The sequence below is a fragment of the Ctenocephalides felis genome, unplaced genomic scaffold (genome assembly GCF_003426905.1).
Source record: "Ctenocephalides felis isolate EL2017-DRISC unplaced genomic scaffold, ASM342690v1 CF-g0.4_SCAFFOLD_01886, whole genome shotgun sequence".
Classification (NCBI taxonomy): domain Eukaryota; kingdom Metazoa; phylum Arthropoda; class Insecta; order Siphonaptera; family Pulicidae; genus Ctenocephalides; species Ctenocephalides felis.
In genome coordinates, this window is record NW_020538040.1 from 177,982,698 (window position 1) to 178,003,576 (window position 20,879).

The 20,879-nt window shown below is 28.6% G+C and overlaps 1 protein-coding gene across 2 annotated transcripts in view; it reads right to left on the minus strand.

Annotated features, from left to right (window-relative positions):
- The window catches only part of LOC113378743 (protein Teyrha-meyrha-like), a 148,896-nt gene that overhangs the window by 126,044 nt on the left and 1,973 nt on the right, over window positions 1-20,879 (minus strand). For both annotated transcript variants that reach the window (XM_026619323.1, XM_026619322.1), the window contains exons 2-4: window positions 18,706-19,076; window positions 17,205-17,321; window positions 16,586-17,081 (exon numbers count right to left, since the gene is read on the minus strand). In XM_026619323.1, the coding sequence (XP_026475108.1) occupies window positions 16,586-17,081; window positions 17,205-17,321 (613 nt within the window). In that variant the 5' untranslated portion in view covers window positions 18,706-19,076. The remainder of the gene's footprint in view (window positions 1-16,585; window positions 17,082-17,204; window positions 17,322-18,705; window positions 19,077-20,879) is intronic.

Sequence of the window (20,879 nt, forward strand, 5' to 3'; positions counted from 1 at the left end):
CAATTTTATCATAAGTGCAACTTTCTGATATCTCTTCATATACCAAAGATTATTTTTTTATGCCAAAGATTAATTTGACAATATTAGCATTTTTTTACTCCAAAGTAGTTCAATTAACCCTCAGTCGTGAAATTTCACCGCACTTAAATCACACAATTCAGCGACTTTTAGAGCATCAATTTTGTTTCATTTCCCTCAAATGTCTGGTTCACGTGTGAATTCTATGCTGTTTCAGAATAATCGCGGTGCTCGTCGCTATAAATGACAATGCTCTCTTTACCGGGCTAATTTGTACCCTGTCTCTTGCCTTAAAGTGAGAGCTGGTAATAAAATTATAAGCTAGAAAACTGAAAAAGACTGTTAAAATTAAAATTATTTTTTTTTAAATTCATTAATACTTATGAACGTATTTCGTGATATAATAATCAAGTTAATCAAGTTACTTGCTAATATCTTTATAAAGTTTCAATATACTTCCGTTCAGATAAAATCAACGTTTTAAATTAATTTTAAAAAAATTCAAAGATAAACTAAAACATCGAGTTTGTATAAATCTAGTATTAAATTCAATTTTTATATGATATATTAAAATTATAAATCACTGATTGCTAATTTTCTCATTTTTCTGACTTAATACATTTTTGGAAAGAAAAAAGAAAAAAATTACTATACATACTAAAAAGCGCCAAGATGCAGTTTTACGTATACCTTTTTAAGATTTCGATTAGTTTTATACCATTAATATAAATATTGCTAAAAATAACTATATGTAAATATTTGTTGTTAATATTTTGAAGCAAATCACGACACCCATTTTTTGTAAAAGTAACGATTTCTCATATCATATAATACTCAATACAAGCCTGATTAATAATGATTATTGATTATTATTAGGGTTTATACAAAAACCGACATTTTGGGAAACCGAATTTTTTTTTTTTCGAATTTTAATTTTACTAAAAAACCGGTTTTAACCGGTTTTCGAATTTTATATAGAAAATAAATTTTTGCTCGAATATTCTGTAATTTATCCGCAAATTTAGTGTAATTTAGAGCAGTATTTGACTGAGTTTATTTATTTTTCAACTTTATATATAGTAAACAAAATTATTTTAATTTTAATTAGTAGAACTAAAAATTAATAGTTTACGTTGATTAAATAACTTTGAAAATAATTATTCGTTATTCATGCATCATTTTCACGTATAAAAGTAAAAATATTTTTATGATAGTGAAAGAAAAGTTTTCGAATAAATTAAAATAATACATTTTTAAATAAAAAAAAATCATTAAATTAAAAAAATATATATATTAGATACATGTTGAAACATACTTGTTAATATAAATTTTAGTTTTAAAAACAATTAAGCTAAACTTGTATATTGTCTGTTCCGAGCAATTTTAATTAATTAATTTTAAACATTCTAATTGTTTTTTTATTTAATACAATCAATATGATTTCAAAACACTGAGAACGTCTATCGAATTTCTACATAGACGTGTCCTTTGTTTACTCACAAAATTTCCTGAAACAGAAAATACGTTTATACTTGCGACCAAATTATGCTTAATTGTTTTTAAAGCCTGATATAATAATTCTAAGTTTTTTGTTCTTTAATTTGTGGTTTCTAGGGTTTAAATCTCTTTTTTTAAATTTGAGTAGAGGAAGTTACTTCTTTCAAGAAGAAGTCACACTGATTTAAATTAATATGTACACTGGTATAAAAATCTAAATTAATATATACAAAACCTTTCTGGGAACCATTGCAGACTGATAAGATATCAAATGCTATTGAACTGATATGATTTCAAGATTCAAAACGCTTTCATCTATCTTTTATATTTGGCTATATTTGTCATTTTCCATTTATACAGTGGAAACCGACATTTTTCACTAAAAACCGGTTTTCGAATTCCATTATTTTCGCCAAAAAACCGGTTTTTAAAACCGGTTTTTGAAAACCGACAAACCCTAATTATTATACATCATAATTTTAATTCAATTTTACTTGCTCGCTGCATCATCGAATGCTTCATTTCAACAAAAATATTGAAATTTTATAAAGCGTCCTATATGAACTATGTGATCTATAATATCATATATAAAATTATATTATTATATGAATCGCAAAATATCATTGTGAATAAAATTTCACTGACCAACTCAATTTAAAAAAAATCGCTATTTTGTAAATTTTTTCATAGTTATGATATTTTATGCCCTATATTACTAATAGAATATAGTAGAATAGTATTATTTAATTACATATACCGAATTTTGAAAGAAATATCACGGACCATTAACTACAACTTCCACACTATTAATAATGAAAACCTATTTACTCATTAAAGAAAAAAGATTCAGATATTCATATTTAATTATATGAATCACGAAATACGTTCAAAGCATTTGACCATATAAAATCACAATAAATATCATTTTAGATAAAATTGTACTCGCTCGCTGAACTACAAAAAATCGCACAAAGTTCAATTTTAAAAAATAGAGGCAATAATTGATTTTTTTTCCAGAAAAAAGGGCCAGAATTCCTGTAAAAAATATTAGTACGATTTCTTGAATTTTTTTATATAAGTTGCTTTGAGTAAAATATTAACCTAATGTGACTCTAATCCCAGTATCGCGTGCGTTACCGTCCGCGCCTGGGGTAAGTGCGGTTAACATATTTTTCACCGCTAGCCGAACCGCCCCGCCCATATCGCGACCGATCGGCGGTTCGCCGAAGCGTAAAATTGACTTTAATATGATTTTTATTCATACAGACGGCATTCATTAATTTGCCGTATATATGTCACAGAAGCTGTGCGTAAAAACCACTTCATCCATAATAACACCTATATTACATCATATCGTTTCATTGAACGCATTTACATATAATACAAAACGCGAACTAAAATTATTCCAGTCGATGCGATTAGCGCGGGGTGAATGATTTTTTGTCATTGCTAATATCGCACATTGATTATTTTGATACACATTTCTGGATTATTGAGAACAAAAATGGAAATAAAGAATATTACACATGGATATATGATTTTTGCATTGTCGAGCAAAGTAAAGCGTTTCTGAAATATAAAAACTAAATGCTGATATCAAAAATCAATGGATAGATAGTTTAAAATAAATAAAAACGTGTATGAAAGCTAGGATCTTAGGAACGATATTAAAATAAATTTGTATCTAGATTGGACATGTAAAACCATCCAGCATAATATTGTCCAACAGGCCGACGCAATATACAGAACTGTGCAGGTCCTTCATTTTTAACATGTAATATAAAATTTTAATTTGTTTAATTTAAATGTAATTGAAATTTTATGATAGTACCATAAAATTTCAGTTTGCGATATTATTGTCGACTAATTTTAAATTTTGTATATCTTATTTTGTTTCCAATATATCAAATCTTTGATAATGTGCAACAATTTTTGTGATTGCTAAATGGTTTAAATAGTAATCTTGATTAATGCAAAAAAATTACACCTGGGGTAAATTGAAACTAAACCTTGGGGTTAGTTGTAACATACAAGAATTATGTACAGAGTGAAAATAAATGGGTAGAATGTATAGTTTGTAAGATATGGACACATGTAAATTGTGTTACTTGAAACACTATCTTTTATTTGTATTGCTGCTCGTAGTTTACATTGATTTATGAAAAGAATTACTTAGCAACATGTCAATTTTCTTTAAAGTAAGTGAAGAATAAATTATCAGAGATATTATTATCATTTTTTATGGATACTATTTTCCTGAAACACAGAGTAAGTCGTAACACCGCACTTTCTCTAGAAAATGATTAAATATAAATTATGAACAATAGTTATGGAATTATTTTAAGTTGATTCGGGAGAGGAATAGTTCAAGTAACTATTCATCTTTATTGCGTAAAAATATAATCAGTGGATCTCCAGAATAAAAAAAACTTACAACAAACCCCTAACACACCTATAATAGATCTTTAGAAAACCCTGTAGATTATTATTGTAAAAACAATCTTTCCTCGCCTTATAAAATTTACATTTTAAATTTTCTATAAATGTTTTATATGAAATGTATTAAAAATCGCTGCTCTATATTTCTAATTGCCTACCATTTGAGATACCCTGACATTCGACAGCTGATTCTGAGTGTTTGCACGTGACTGGATTGTCATTAAAGCGAAATAAGGGGAACCGCTGAGAAACATCATGTACATATAAATAATTGCAGCAGTGATATATCAACTAAAGATACTCCATTCAAAATAATAAATACTTCAAGATATGTTATAGTCATGAATAATTTGACTGTCCAATATCTACGTATTCAATTCCTATTATCGCAGCATTTTTTTGAACTGTAGAATAATAATTCGCTATTCAAAGAACCCATGAGATCTAAATCACCGTCAGATGATAATAATTCAATATTCCATTTTATGGAATCATAATCAGATAAGAGTTAAGTTATTTCTATATCTTAATATTAAATAAAACACAAGCGCAGCCATTCATTTATTCACAGAATAAATAATATGCAAATCGCGTAACATATTTGTTTCGTATTATTTAACAGCGCCTTTCTTCTCGTGATTCAGCTTCTAGATCTTAAGACTTCTTACACATGATCTTCGTGCATATGATCGCAAAAATCTTCTATAATTAATTTAATTAACTTTATCATCAAATATAATTTCAAATTGAAAATGTACATTTGACATAGATAAACGAGTATATTTTACTGAACTTGAAATTACTAATAAACTTTAAATAATATTAACTCTTTCCACTCGTACATTGCAAAGATGACACGTATTATGTCACCGGAGCGGCAGCATACGAGTGGAAAGGGTTAATCACCATCATTTAATCGCTTGTTCAATAATATTAGTTGATTAATTGATTACTTTAGAACATTTAAGGCACACAAAGTCCTTTAATTAAATCCAGAGCAAACAATTTACCTTTTTGATTATTTCACAGATGAGATAACTACAAATCTCGTAATTTTGTATAAGTTCACATTCGTAAGCCATTTTGAATAAGCTTAATGTGAGAGATTTGGATATCAGCACTGTTGTTTAGTTTACGAGACCATAATATAATTATTTAAGTATACGTTATTTAATTGTTTTATAATATGTATTGTTAATTTTAAGTTAGATTCAGAAGTTTTTTTATAACCTCTATGACAGCTTACACGTGGATGGGGTAAAAGGGTGTGGTACAGTGTTATTTCTATAAAAAATGTACCCAAGAAATTCATATATTGCATTGGTTAAATAATGTAGCTATTATTACATAAAATCTCTTTAAAATTAAAAATAAGACATTGGACCTAATGCCTCCTCTACAATGATGGTTTGTTTAGCTGGGAGTTTTACTGAACACAGTCAGATAGTTGTTTGTTTGATATTTGTTATTTGTTGTGATATAACTGCTTTGGTTTCCACAGTATAATTGCTCAAAGTCTAATTAGACCTTTGTGCCCCACCCTGCCCTAATCTAATTAATACCGAAGCAATATTGTATTTAATATTGTCAATTAAGTTAGTAATAAACATTAATTTGTATAAATATACATATAAATTTATATATTGAAATTATAAAACATATAATTTTATAATTTCAATGTATGAATGAATATAAAATATATAATTTTGAAATCGGTGACTTACTACTCACTTGACCAACTTTTTAGACACCTCTATTTAAAAAAAAAGAATTTTCATTTACATACCAAAAAATTATCTACCTAAGAAAAATTTAATTTCACCTAATTATTTCTATCAAAAAATCTCAAGTTAAATTCAACTGACGATTCCAGCGACTGGTGTATTCAAAAATATATTTCATCAAGGCAATCAAAAGCCGAAAACGTTATCCAAAAACAAAAATAATTCGTTCGACGCGCCTATGACAGGACATTCAATTGAGGACGTATTTTTATTTCTGAATGTTTGATGTATTGCTTGTTATGGATATCAAACATAAATGAATAATGCAGGTTCGCTCTTCCGTGATTGATTCTTGACTAATTAATACATGTCGAATGATTCATTCTCAGACAAGCGGGAAAGCATTTAATGATACAACTGTCATTGGAATAAATTAAACCGTGGATAGATTTTTAATATATATATAGTTCAGATTGAGTGGTGAAACTGGTTTAAGTAATAGACTTCATTAAAAATATTAAATCAAATTAATTTAATCGCTTGGCGAACAAACCATTCCATACAATCAAGACGAACAAAATATTTCAAAAAAAACATTAAAAAAGTTTTCATAGTCAATTTGAATTATTCTAATAAATGGAAATATGTGTTTCTCCAATTTTTAAGTTTGATTTTAAAAACAACTGATTAAAATGTTGTATAACATTTTAAACTTTTTTATTAAATTTTTGAAGTATTTACTCGAAAAGTACTCACAAAACTTTAGGCATACGACTTCAATGCCGTTTTCTTGATGGTTCACAGTTGTTTCTCTTCTAAAATGCAAAAAAATTTCGATTGATCCCACAGACCTTATAATACATTTTATCTTATATTATAATGTCATATAGAAAGATCACGGTGTTTTGCGCAGGAGTGACACTGCTGTACGGAACAACGTTCCGCCCAGTAGAGCTACTAAGCCCGACACAAAAACATGTTTTAAGATTTTTCAATCATTTCGAATGAGAATGTTCTTAAAAGTAAAAAATTGCACTACCCAAATTTAGAAACCACAACGACAAATTAGAATTCTCGATAATTTAACTTAGAGTGATAAATCTTGAAGAAATTATCAGTAAATTGCAAATTATGCTACATACAAAAGGGCAATAGGTTAGATCGGAGCTAATAGGTCCGCGGGTAAAAAGGTCCACCACCGATATCTCAAAAACAAGTAAAGTTAGAAATTTTCAACAACAATATTTGAAAGGAAAAAATAACCAGACATCGGACAATTTGAAAATTCATAACAAAACTATCGATCAGTTTGATGTCAAAGTTGCACTTTGTCATTATTTTATTTTGAAATGAAAATTAATATTAGTAAATTCCAGTTCCAGTCACTCCACGTTGAAAGATACAGAATAATGTTAAAATTCACTTGATTAATGATCTCAATTCTGTATCACTCGGCGAGTGATGCCAGCCATTTTAAATCTAAAAAGTAAATACTCATTTCACAGCTGTTGTAGGGGAGAATGACCTAATTCGAAACAGACAATTTACTATTGAATCAAACCCGCAATATGATCGAATAAGACTGGTTAGTACATCGACATTTATGATCCGTCATTGTCAGTGCTCTATTTTAACTCTTTGCACACAATAAGATAATAGATAATTAGATAATTAATTTAATTAGTACATAATTAATTTAATAATTTATCACAACACTAATCCCAATCTGATGTAAGTAAAAACATGATATGACATTACTGCTGGATATTAAGCTGACCAAGGTGGAATTCAAACCCAGAACCAGTAATTACTAATCCATGTTTTCGATGGTCACTATAATATTTGATATTATTTTCACTTGATATCATATTTGAGATCTATAATCTCTAATGTAAATCTGATATCACTTTTGCTTGATATCTACCTGGATAAGGTGGATATCAAACCCAGACACACCTTTTGCTAATTCATCTTTTCGATGGCCACCTTAATATTTGATATTATTCTCATTTGATATCGTATTTGAAATTTCTAACTTTTAGTGAGAATCTGATACTACAACTGCTTGATATCAAGCTGGCTAAAGTGGATATCAAACCCAGAACCAGTGGTTACCAATCCACGTTTTCGATGGTCACTTTAAAATATTGTATTTTATTGTCACTTAATATTGAGAGCTATATACTCAAGTGAGAATCACCTGATATCACTAACTTCCTGATATCTGGCTGGCTAAGATGGATATCGAACTCAAAACCAGTGGTTGCTAATCCACGTTTTTCTTAGTCACTTCAATATTTGATATAGCACTAAATTTTGAATATTTCTAACTTTAAAATGATCTCTGATAATTAAAAAAATTCTCACACAACTCACTCTACTTATAAACACGAATATTCTAGAAAAAAATTAAGAACAAACAAAAACATTAAGTATAAAACATAAATTTTGAGCGACGAAACAAAAAAGTAAAAAAAAGTTGTTTCTTAAATTAATTTTTCCCAATTATTCATTTCCGCATATTTAACAGTTATCGTTTGAATCGTTATTTGCTATAACTGGGAATAATTTTTCATAAATAAATAAAGACGAAGACTACATTACAAAACCAGTATATAAATCAAATATTACCTTATAAACAAACTTTTATTGAGTGCAAAGATAATAATTATATCAAAAGAGAACTGGTGTTTTGCAATACTCCAAGGGCAGTCTATAGAGCATAAAGCTCCTATATGAAAATTCTGAGAATTGCAATTCTAAGAACAGCATGTTATCATTAACAGTTATCAAGTAGTAAAAAAATTCGTACACAGTTTTTGAATTGATGTCGTATCTGCAAAGATGTGTAAATACTCAATTCGCTTGTTACAGATTGTCAATAAGACTAATGATAAGGGATCAGGGAAGCATTTGAAAATGATAGTTTGATAAAAAAAAAAACTTTTATTAAATTGATAAAGTTAAAAATAAATTATTTTTTTTTTTATAAAAGTGATCTTGAATCTAACTTAACTATTCCATAGATAGCTGTATGCAGGTCGTTTAACTTAATTTTTTATATCATAGTTGTACTGTACAACTATTGATCATGTTTTTTTTTCATTTTTTTACGATCAGGCAGATTTGACTCAATAGAAATCATAAATTGTATGTCCTACATTTGCCAGAACAAAATGAATTACACATTTCTAGTCTTTTCTACAATTGAGCATTTTTGCCCAAACCACTATAAGCGAGAATAAAGCAATAATTATTGTTTTCAACTCTTAACTGATCTTCTATTAACATCAACATTATAATAATATTAAATATAGATAATAAAAAATATAATTTAATTAATAAAATAATCAATATCTAAGTACGTTTGCACTAATTGTGAGTATGATAAGTAGCCTTACAATGGTAACGTATAACTCGTATAACCAGATTTTTTATCAATAAATTAAAATATTTAATAATTAAAAAAATTATCAAAATCTGAGTCCAGTACGTTTGCACTAGTTGCAAACAAAAATGGTAAGTTACCTTATATCCTAGTATATCAATAAATTAAAATCGATTTAAATTGTAAACTACCAAATGCAAACAAAAACTAACCCCCGAGCATAAAATCGAAGATTATCTCAATAGCAAATTATCGTCACCCCTTAATCTCCCGTCAATACTTAATATAGTTAAGTATTGCACCGAAACCTATCATCTACTTATATATATAGAAAATTAGAGTGAAATAAGAAACAGTCCTAAGCAATAATTTAAGTTAGAAGGCAAACGCTATTTTTAATTTCGTGGGCCATTCATTCACCGTCGCCTATAACGCGAACGATACAAGGGTATCGAGAACTGCTTATTAAGCAATATATCCATCTCAAATGATTTGGGGAGTCGTAATGTATTGTAACATCGCGATAATCGAATTCTATGCAATACAAAGATTAAAAACAAACACGGTACTTAATATGCTTATTGCATACTCAAAATGATGAATATACTTTAATCTTAACCTCCTATTTTTGTTTACTGCTTTTAAATTCTAAACACCCAGGCACTTAGTATGTAGTACCAAAATTTAATACAAATCTTTTATTTAGAAGTTCCAGGTTCTATACCTGTTCCGGACAGTCTGATGTCAAGCAGTAGTAACATCGGTTTTCACTTGAAAATATAGATAGCAATTCATTTCCAAGTGGAAATAGCCCTTATCTGGCACAGCGGCACCAATAAAAATTCATCAGTATTACAAAAATTGAAATAATAAATTCATCTCATAGAAATGAGACAACGATCAACATGAGAAGGGATGAAACAAAAACTCATCTAAACAAATACAAAAGCTGCTTGGAAGATCGCCCAAACACTACCAGGACCAAATTGAAAAAATAATTCATAACATATTAAAATTTATTAATCTCAAAATCACTGGTATTGATCAGAATATTTTGTATTTTAAAAGCCATTTTTTATAATAAAAAATTACCTCTATTATTGTAAATGTAAAAATTATTGTAAAATAAAACCGAATTGTATATATTAATTGTATTATTAATTGTATTACTATTTTCGATTCAGCAATTTTTTTGAAATTTTTAATGCACAAACTATGCAACTTCCAACAGTCGAGTATGCTGTTAAAAATCTATTGAAAAAAAGACATAAGTAACTAATCGTTTATAATTTCTCGTTATTGCAAATAAATGAGCATAAAGGGTAATCGTTTTGAAAAAAAGTTTTACAATTGTCAACAATGGCCAAAAATTTAGGAACAAACTAATGCCAATAAGATCTGATTAATTATCGAGACTTAACAGAAAAAAGTAGGGAAGCTCTTGAATAAGTTTTTCCTGTTTTTTATATATATATATATATATATATATATATATGTATATATATATATATATAGTATATATGTATATATATATATATATATATTATTAACAGGAATCAGAACTTAATGAGTCTGGCTTTATAAATCAATTTGATGAATTTCTATTATTACAATTTTTGTATCACTTATAATTTATTGATGCAGTAATGCCGGGAAAGAGCAGCATAATGCTGTCTATATTTCCAAGTGAAAACTAGTAAAACCAAGTAATGTCTCTAGTACTGCTTGACATCAGGCTGTCTGAGACAGGTATCGCACCTGAAAGTTCTGATTGAAAGCCCATAGGTCTAATCACTAATCAGAATCCAATTAAAGCCCATAGCTCTAATCTCCACAAGGAGACCCTTTCTAGTAAAGATGTAAAAAAGTAAGTAAAATTAAAAGTACCAAAAATATGTACACCTGCTAAATACTCAAGCATTTAGTAGGTGCTGCAAATATTACATTAATCGGAACTTAACAAATACTACAAGCAATTGTGATTACGTCTTAATAACATGGCTTTATAATTAGCAACACAAGCGGTCTATTGGAAGAGTTTTTATATTACAATTAGTGTAATTCTGATGAATTTCTAACCGAGAAATTGATTAGTTCATACATACTAATAATATAATATATCTCACTCAATTGCTTCAATATTATCAAAATACTTTCTCTACATATTATAATGAAGTTACTTCACTAATTAATTATGTTAACTAAATCCCTATACATTTTATGACACATTCGGGTTCATGAAGTCACTTTACATCGCCAAAATATTTGTTTCCACCGAACACTATCCATGACGGTGGTGTTCTAGTGCGATTATCGAGTAATCTTGAGCTCTAGGCATCGACCCATCTGCGCAATAAATAACTTTAGCATAATATATTAAATAGTCTCCCTTCCCATAGAGTACTCGAATCTTGCAAGCAATGATATATATTCGGCCAGCTACATTTGGAATTTGGTTTTTATTGATTCCTACGAGTTTGTAATCCGCGTCCGATTGAATATTGATCAAGCAGTTAAATATTAACGAGTTTGTAGGAAATAAAATTAATAGATAGTAATTAGTAGTAATGGTTTAGCGCATATAATAAAGATTACAAATTTTCTTGTATATTTCTTTTCAAGCACAGTTACAAAATTCAAACAAAATCGCTCCACCGTAATGAGAGCTATAAAAAATTGTAAGAAATGTTAAAAAATGTATTTGATATCTCTGCGTTTCGGCTTACTTCCAAACAGACGTTCCAGGTTCCATTTCTGCCTCAGACAGCCTGATTTCAAGCAGTAGTGATAACGGTTTTCACTTACTAATAAAGATAGCAATGCGTTTTCAAATAAAAATACCTTTTCGGGACATTGTTGCAATATACCAATTAAAAAGACAAACGTGGGCTTATCTTCTGGGCTTCAGTTTTAAAAATTAACTATACGTATCTCAGATTTCAAGAACAATCAATGGTTTACCTATTAATAACTAATTAAACAATTCTTTACAAAGTTGTACATGACAAATACGTATTTAGAAAAATATATACATGTGTGCGTTTTTGTGTCAATGTTGATATTTTTTGTCCGATGTTACTACATATTCTAGAAAATAACTATTGTAGTTTCAATTTTTGTATGCGAAGAGATATGAGTAAACCCACATACCCAATTTAATTTTTCTTTGTTTTTCAATAATAATGAAATTTTATGTGATTCTCCAAATGAATTATAAAACACAATTAGTGTTCGAAATGTATACATAAAATATGCTTTAATAATTGTTGAGCTTTTATTTTTCACGATGTTCAGACGTATTTTCGTTTTATTATATTGGCCATGAAGGTGACAACCTTCAGAACATTAAGCTTTACAAGGAATGGTTGCTACCCCTGGTAGAGGGGTTAGCGGAGTGTTTTAATGGAACTAGTTGTTCACTTCTAAAAGTAAAGTCCGCTTAACAACATGTAAATAACAAATAAAAATAAATATATCTTTCTTCATTTATAACTTAGTAATAAATCAGTGATTGTAATTAGAACTGCAACAAATTCATAATATGCAAACAAATCAGTGTTTAATACAGTCCACAGCTACAAGGGTTAAATTATAATCCAACAACCTGAGTTATCGAGTTTTAATAAATTCTATAAGTACGTAACATAAGTACACACGAAGTGGATGCAATTATTTTGAAAAATGATAGAGAATACATTTTTATATACATATAAGAAATCACAACCACAATTATCGTAATTATCATAAATTAGACAAATAGGAGCACACTTAAAATTATTGTTAACTTTATAATATAGCTTTAAAAATTGCACCTACAATTGGGATCAACACGTTTTAAAAATTTTAGACAACTTTAGTATTCTTTGATTCAAATATTATTTGATATTTAAAAAAAAAAATTTAAATGTTACATATTTATTGCAAGAAGAATTGTGTCATACACTTTAGTAGGACAAGTTTTTTGTGGCTAATCAAATGCCTTCAAAGTAATAAATAATCCGGAAAGATCTTAATTTGTTCTTTGGTGACTTTCAATAGCTTTGAAATTTTACTGGTGAATAAAAAAAATAGTATAATTTTGTACTCTTGGATTTAAATATTATAGGTATTTCAGAAAAATATAAAAGTTGCATACGCAATGCAAGAAGAACGGCGCCATACACTTCAGTAAGGCAAGTGATTTGTGACTTATCAAAATAAAACAATGTCTACAAAATAATAAATCTACTAGGATCCTAATTTGTTCTCTGCTACTAAGTCAGCGTTCGACAATGAGGTTTTCCAAGAATGCGTTATAATTTGGTATCCGAAACAATAAATTTGAGACGCACGTCAGATGGATTACAAGATTCGAATTAACGTCGGAATGTATTAATGGAAAAGAGTTGAAATCAGTACCAGCGATGCGTTCAAGTAGGAAGCTTATTTGTTTTCAACAATTCCCGGATAGGACGACAGTTGGGCTCAATCTTGTGGCGTAAACAATTCGCGGGATACTTGAATATGATGTACAGATTCTCAAAAGAAGAGATTTGTAGTCGGTTGTAAATGTAATAGAAATAGGACCAAACACGAGGTAGGCTGATACACAATACAAATCTGCTAAAACAAATTCCTGATCTGATAATGTAAATTATAGTCACTAGCAACTTTATGATAACAAAAATTAAAAAGTTAAATTGATAAGCTATTTTTTTACTTTTATCATATTGAAAATTAATATATTTTGGTTCAATTTAGCAAATTATATTAATTTTCAATATGACAAAAACCAAAAATAGCAGATGACAAATTAAGATCATAGCAAATTTATTATTAGGTTTTGTTTTATTTTGATAAGTCACAAAAAAACTTGTGTTATCAAAATGTATAGTATCATTTTTTTAGAAATACATCAATTTTTCTTCTAAATACCATTAATATTTAAATCTAAGAACGAAACATTTTACAAACATTTTTAAAACTTTTGATTTACCAGTAAGAGTTTAAGCCAATTAAAAAACAGGCGTAATTTTATCTGTCGAATTTATGATCATTATCAGATATTGATGGTCATTGTGATCGTAAGATTTCTTAAATACTAATAAGATAAGAAAATGCTTTATATACAAAATAAAAACTCTCTAAAAAGTAACTGTAGCCAATTCGTCATATTCGTAAATATGAAATAAAAATAAATATTCGTCCTGTACGATTGGAGCACTAAGTATCATAATTTACAATTAGTTATTTGGCAAAATACACAAAAAATCATTAAATTAGAAAAAAATTAAAACCAAAAATTAAAATTTTTTTAGAAAATAGAAAACCAAAAATTTAGATTACAACGGCTGTGTGGGTTTAGCATCTTTTTGCATATAAAAACTGAAGCTACAATCATTATTCTATAAAATACATAAAATGCGTCAAATATAAAGATGCACTGACAATATTTTAATATGTATTATTTACAAAATTTTTTGTTCTATGATTAAATTTCGCAGAACCCAATAATTTCAATAATTATTAATTTTCCAATAATTATTAAAATGTACACTTTTCTAAATAATTTTAGAAATTCATATGATGAAACAAAATCACCTCAGAAAAAATCCATTGATATATATAATATTATAATTGCTATATCAAAATATCAAGTAAAACGGTCATAAATCTATATAATAATTCGTGACTTATGCAAATCTTGAGCGAGAAAACGTATTATGCGGGATAGGTATATTTCGTAGTGCACGGTCTGTGTAGTAAAGTAGCGTATTATGGGGGAAATCGTATCAAACTTAATCGTCTTAACGAGGTCCTACAGTATAAAAAAATGAAATTACAAAAAATATTCTTATTCTTGAAAAACTTTTCTTATTTAATTTTTGGTTTATAAATATTTTATACGTTTTGGTCATATGACTAAATTATAATTGGAAATACCTCGAGCTATAGATGTTTACTGCTATGTACATAGAAGTCTACAATTCAATTTCAGAAAAAAATATTTTTAATTATTCAAAGTTCCTAAAAATGGGAACATTCCATGGCTCAAAGTGTAAAAAATATTTAAGAGCAAAAAATTATATGAATATTTATTTGAGATAAAAAATGAGGCTCTTAGTTGAAAGAGATGAAATCATAAATAATAATAGATATCCGAAAAAATAAACTATGTACTAATAATAGCTTTTAATTTACTATTAAACATAAATGCTACTGTTCCATTATTTCAAGATTCAGAAGTGCTGTAGTAAGCAATCAGTTAAGTTTCGTAATAAGAAGATATTCGTTTACATCTAAGACAATATGGTTCATGAGACGTTAACGGCGCAAGGGTATAACAATTAAACAGTGCAAGAATGTGGAAACATATGGCGTGATTTCCATGGTTAAAGGATTCTGAGTACTATTCTTAGAGGTTCTTGTAAACAGGTATCAAATGAGTTCGAAGATGGAAATGAGGCGATCTGACACATTATTAATAGACCGACATTTATGTCGTGATATGATTGATTTGGTCTTTTCCAGTTACTAGAGAGAATAGATTCAATGCATCATAAGATTCAGAAATAGAATGTTAGATATTGAGGTAAAGTTTCGTACAACACCGATTAGGTACAATTTAAAGAAATCATTTTTTATTTCATCTGATAGAACCTGAGTCATTTTTTTTAAATTTATTAATAACAATCAGAATATTTTTTACATTTTATGAGTTGTCTTGATATATATTTAATTAATGTAAATCAAAATAACTCTAATAAAATGCAATTAATATTCTAATTGTCATTAATAAATAAAATTTTAAAAAAAATGAAAATTAGGACTACAAAAACATAATTTTCTTCTCATCCCGATTGATTTATTTAAGGTTGTCATGGCCATCGTAAAGCTTAAGAATACCAGAAATGTAAGAATCAAAGGAATTCATATTATTGAAAAATAGTATCGATCTAAATTAGATTTGATTCAAGTTCAAATGACTATAATAATCACGTAATATAAATATTACTTTTTCTAAGTAAATTTTGGTAATAGGTACGTTTTTTCTTATATGTTAGTAACAGTAAAGTGACCATAGGTCCCGTGTTCCAAGTTTTTCTAAAATTTATCCCGGATATACGTAAATCTTTCGTCCCGGTTTTTTAAAAAATAAAATTAAAATTCACAAAAATTATGAAAACAAACAAAAAAGTACTAATTTTTTCAAATTAATTATGAAAAAAATTTAATAGAATTTTGAACAAGGCTCAATAGCAAAACAAACAATATAGAAACAAAAAAACGCAACTTTGATTAATAAAAATAATTTATATAATTCATGGTATCCTTAAATAGTTTTTGAAAGAACCCCCCCTCCGCCTCGCATTTGATTAACTAAAAATTGCCGTCTCGGTTTTGACTTAAAAAAATATGGTCACTTTAAGTAATAGGATAACTAATAATTTTTAAAATATTGATCAAACAATATCGACGATATTATAGTTCTGTGTACAAGGTTATTAAAGTTAGTTTACATATTTATTAGTAAACTCACGTCTAAAATCCGTAGGTCTGTCCTGGTGATGTTCAGTCTGTTCTTGTGGGCCAGGCGTCCTGCAGTCACCTTCCTCGGACAAGCCCCCTTCTAAGCTCTCCTCTTTGACCGCAGCTGGCGGTGACAATGAGGCACTTGCCGGTGAACACGAATCGGTTCGCCTGCCGAGTGCTCCCATTAATCTCTCTTCTGGTGTTGTGAACAACAACGAAGATCTCTGTTGTTGCTGCTGGTGATGATGATGGTCAATCATCATCGGTGAAGAACATTTCACCGACGGAGCAGGTGGCGCAAACGCCGACGGAAAATGCTTCGGGTCAATGAGAGACGGACCAGCGGCCGCCGAACCAGCGAGAGGTCGAAATGCTCCTGTACCAAAAGGAGATGGGTGCAAGAAATGTGGAGGCAGTTGGTGCAGAAGATGGGTGCCATAAGCGGCCTCCATGTGACGAAGACCGAGACCTAAGGGTAAGTGCATTTCTTTACCGTCGCCCATCTGAAAAAGAAGTATAACCATAATCTCTATATACCGGTCAAAAGATTAACTTCTATTCTCATTATAGAACATCCGAAGATGTTTAGATTTATTATATATAAATTTGAAAAATCTATTACATACCTGTGAATGAAATGGTCGTTGTATACGCAATGCTTCAGTGAGACCTCCAGCAGCCTGAGAAAACACCACAAGAGCGGGCGATGGCATATGCGACGGCACATAAGCCGAATTGTCCATCTATCATGAACAAAAATAAAAATAGTTTCAGTTAACAACTATTTGTATTTAAAATAATATAGTTGATTAGAAACGTTCTATGAGACTTATTCACAGAACGAGAAATTTGCAATAATTAAATAACAATAACAATTATTAAATTGGTTCAAATGGAAAAAATATCATATAGAGATCCCATATTACATAATAATTATTTTTAATGAAATATGTTTAGGTGAAAGATCAAATTTTAGTCTAATTCGAATAATTTATTATTGCATAAACTATTATTATGCATTAACTATTATTAAACTAAATATTCACGAATAAAAATCAAAACTTAAGCAATTAGATATGACAAAGATCATGATGAGTTTTATTCTTGTCATATACAGCTTATTTAAATTCATAGAAATGTTAATTAAAAAAGCAAGAACACATATGTTATTCAAAAGTTTTTTTTTAACAGCAATCAGAACCTTACACGTCCTATGAGCTTGGGCTGAAACTTCTCCTCACTTCGTATTTTTTTAGATGGTAACCCAATGGTTAATCCATCCATATTTGATAATATTTGTTATTAGAATTAATCTAATATGGCTGACTTTTTTATGGGTGCAGCAATGCCGGGCAATGGCTATTTTCACTTGGAAACATATTGCTATTTATATTTCCAAGTGAAAATCGTTGTCACTGCTGCCTGACAACAGGCTGCTCGAAGCGGGTTATTCAAAAGTGTCATGCAGTATTTATATTTTTTTAGTTGCATGACTATTATTCATTTATTTGCAAAGTTTCAAAAATAAAAAAGTAATTAGGAAAAATCTGAAGCATAGTTAACAAGGGTCATATCATAATATCCTTGTTTTAACTTCAGATTTATATAAGATTAACATGACATTAAGAAATAGTTTAATTAACAATATTATATGCATAAACATATATAATGTTATATTAGTAAAATAATTGGTATTTAATCATGCAGTTGAAATATTTGAGTTGGAGTATTGTAAATTGTATTGAACTTGCAAAAAAAAATTTACTTAAAGATGTGTATGTTTTAAAATAAATCTATGTGCAGTAATCAAAATTTGAACAAATAAACATAAAATATGCTATTGTTATAAATTGTCATTTTCCACGGTTTATGAAAAATGTTGCAAGTGACAAGTGCAAAAATTAAAAATGTTCATTACATATTTTATAAAAAAAATAGTGGAATGTTAAATAGTACAGTGATAATATAAAATGTTGTCATTAATTTACACGTATAACATAATTGACACTGTTTTCACATTTTATCAAATGTCAATGACAAAAAAGTATTCCAATAAATATATATTAATTTTGCAAAATGTGAAAAATATCAAATCACAGATGTCAATTTAAATATATTAATACTTACTTTATTTTGACCCACTGTTAAAATTCCTCTTTATGTTCACACAAATCCTAAAGTCATTTAATCACCACATACCACATAACTTATAAACAACAGTCAATAATTAAACTAAATCAAAAATTATCACAATTTTATATTCGATCACCACTAGTCCTTTCCTAAACACCTTCGTGATCAGAATTATAACAATCCCTTAAAAATCGCGCTACTCCACCGCACTCGCTGCCAACGCACAGAGAGCCAAGCTCTGACTGCTGAGTCCTTGCCGCGCGTAGCACGCAAGAGCGACATCCCGACGCAGGAACCGCCTCTCGTAGCCCAACACGGGTGGAGCACGGCACGAAGGCGGTCGCAACGAGCACCACACCTACGAGCTGGAACAAAAAAGGTAAATGAAAAATATAAACCGCAGCAAAAGAACGCCAAGTAAGGATATGTGACGAGAGGGAAAGATCGATTCTGGAACTTGAATAGATCGAGTGCCAACTTTTTTTTTGAGGATGAACTACTAGAAAATAATTCTTTGTGCAAATGTTAATTCTGGATAATGTATGTATAAATTGTTATTTGGTATAACAAAAATTCTAAATAATATATTTTTTTTCTTATGGGTTATTTTATTTCATACATAAGGGAGTATTCTAGTCTAGAGGCATGAATGGAACATGGAACAAAAAAGGTAAATGAAAAATATAAACCGCAGCAAAAGAACGCCAAGTAAGGATGTGTGACGAGAGGAAAAGATCGATTCTGGAACTTGAATAGATCGAGTGCCAACTTTTTTTTTGAGGATGAACTGCTGGGAAATAATTCTTTGTGCAAATGTTAATGTGGATAATTTATGTATAAGTTGTTATTTGGTACAACAAAAATTCTAAATAATATATATTTTTTCTTAGGGGTTATTTTATTTCATACATAAGGGAGTATTCTAGTCTAGAGGCACGAATTTTATGTCATTTTTTGTTATACGTTATTAATTAATGTATTGAACATATATAAAAAAAATTAAATTAAAAATAGTCATCTAGACAGTGTCGATTATGTGAAAAACAAAGTATGTATTTAAGTCATATAACGCCTTTAACGCAAATTTTCAAATTAAAATTAGAAGGTTGAAGTGAGGGGGATCTCAAAAAATTGGGACCTGACCAAATTCTAAACAATAGGTATATATTTTTTCTTATGGGTTATTTTCTTATTTTATTTTATACATTTAAGGGAGTATTCTAGTCTAAAGGCATGAATTTTTTGCCATTTTTTGTTATACGTTATTAAATTATGCATTGAAAATATATAAAAAAAAATTAAAATTAAAAATAATCATAAAGTTCTAATTCTAGAACGTGTTGATTATGTAAAAAACAATGTAAGTATATAAGTCAAATAAAGCAAATTTTCAAATTAAAATTAGAAGGTTGAAGTGAGGGTCTCAAAAAAATTGGTAAATGACCCATGATTTTAGCCCTCCAAATATTCTGAAGAAAAATATGTATCAATCTAAAATAATGTCGCAATGGTATAAACTAAGCACAAATTAAAAAAATGTTTTTATTTACAAAACAGTGACATTCTGAAAAAAAAAAGTTTTTCACAACTTTTTTGCTATTCCCGATTTTTTTAAAAATAGTAAAGATCGGCATTTTGAGGAAAGCGATGAAATCCATAAAAAAGACTTTATAAAAATTTGTCTAGTTGAAATGAGTCTAGAAAAACTGAAAAAATCGTGGAAATCGGAAAAAAGAGTTTTGATAAAAACGTCTTAAAGTTTCGCGGAGGAAGCAAACTGGAAAGGATTATCGTGGTCAAACAGCTATACCTCCAAAATTAATTTAAATTTTGAAAAATCCTCTTGTACACATATTCTTGAATTGTTAAACTTCAAAAATAAAAATAAATTAAACCGTTTTGTTTTTAATTCTAGACACATCAAGCTGTCTAAATGTCTAAATAAAAAATATAAACCATGACAAAAAATACGAAGAAAAATGTGTACGAGCAAAAAATATCGATTTTGGAACCAGAATAGATCGAGACCCAATTTTTAAACATAAATTACAATACAAAAAGTCGATTGATTCGTTAAATCTTAATAATTTAAATATAAAATGCTAATATTTTATTGTACAAAGAAAGCCTTAGATAATATAACTATTCTCCTGTTTTATACTTGGGAG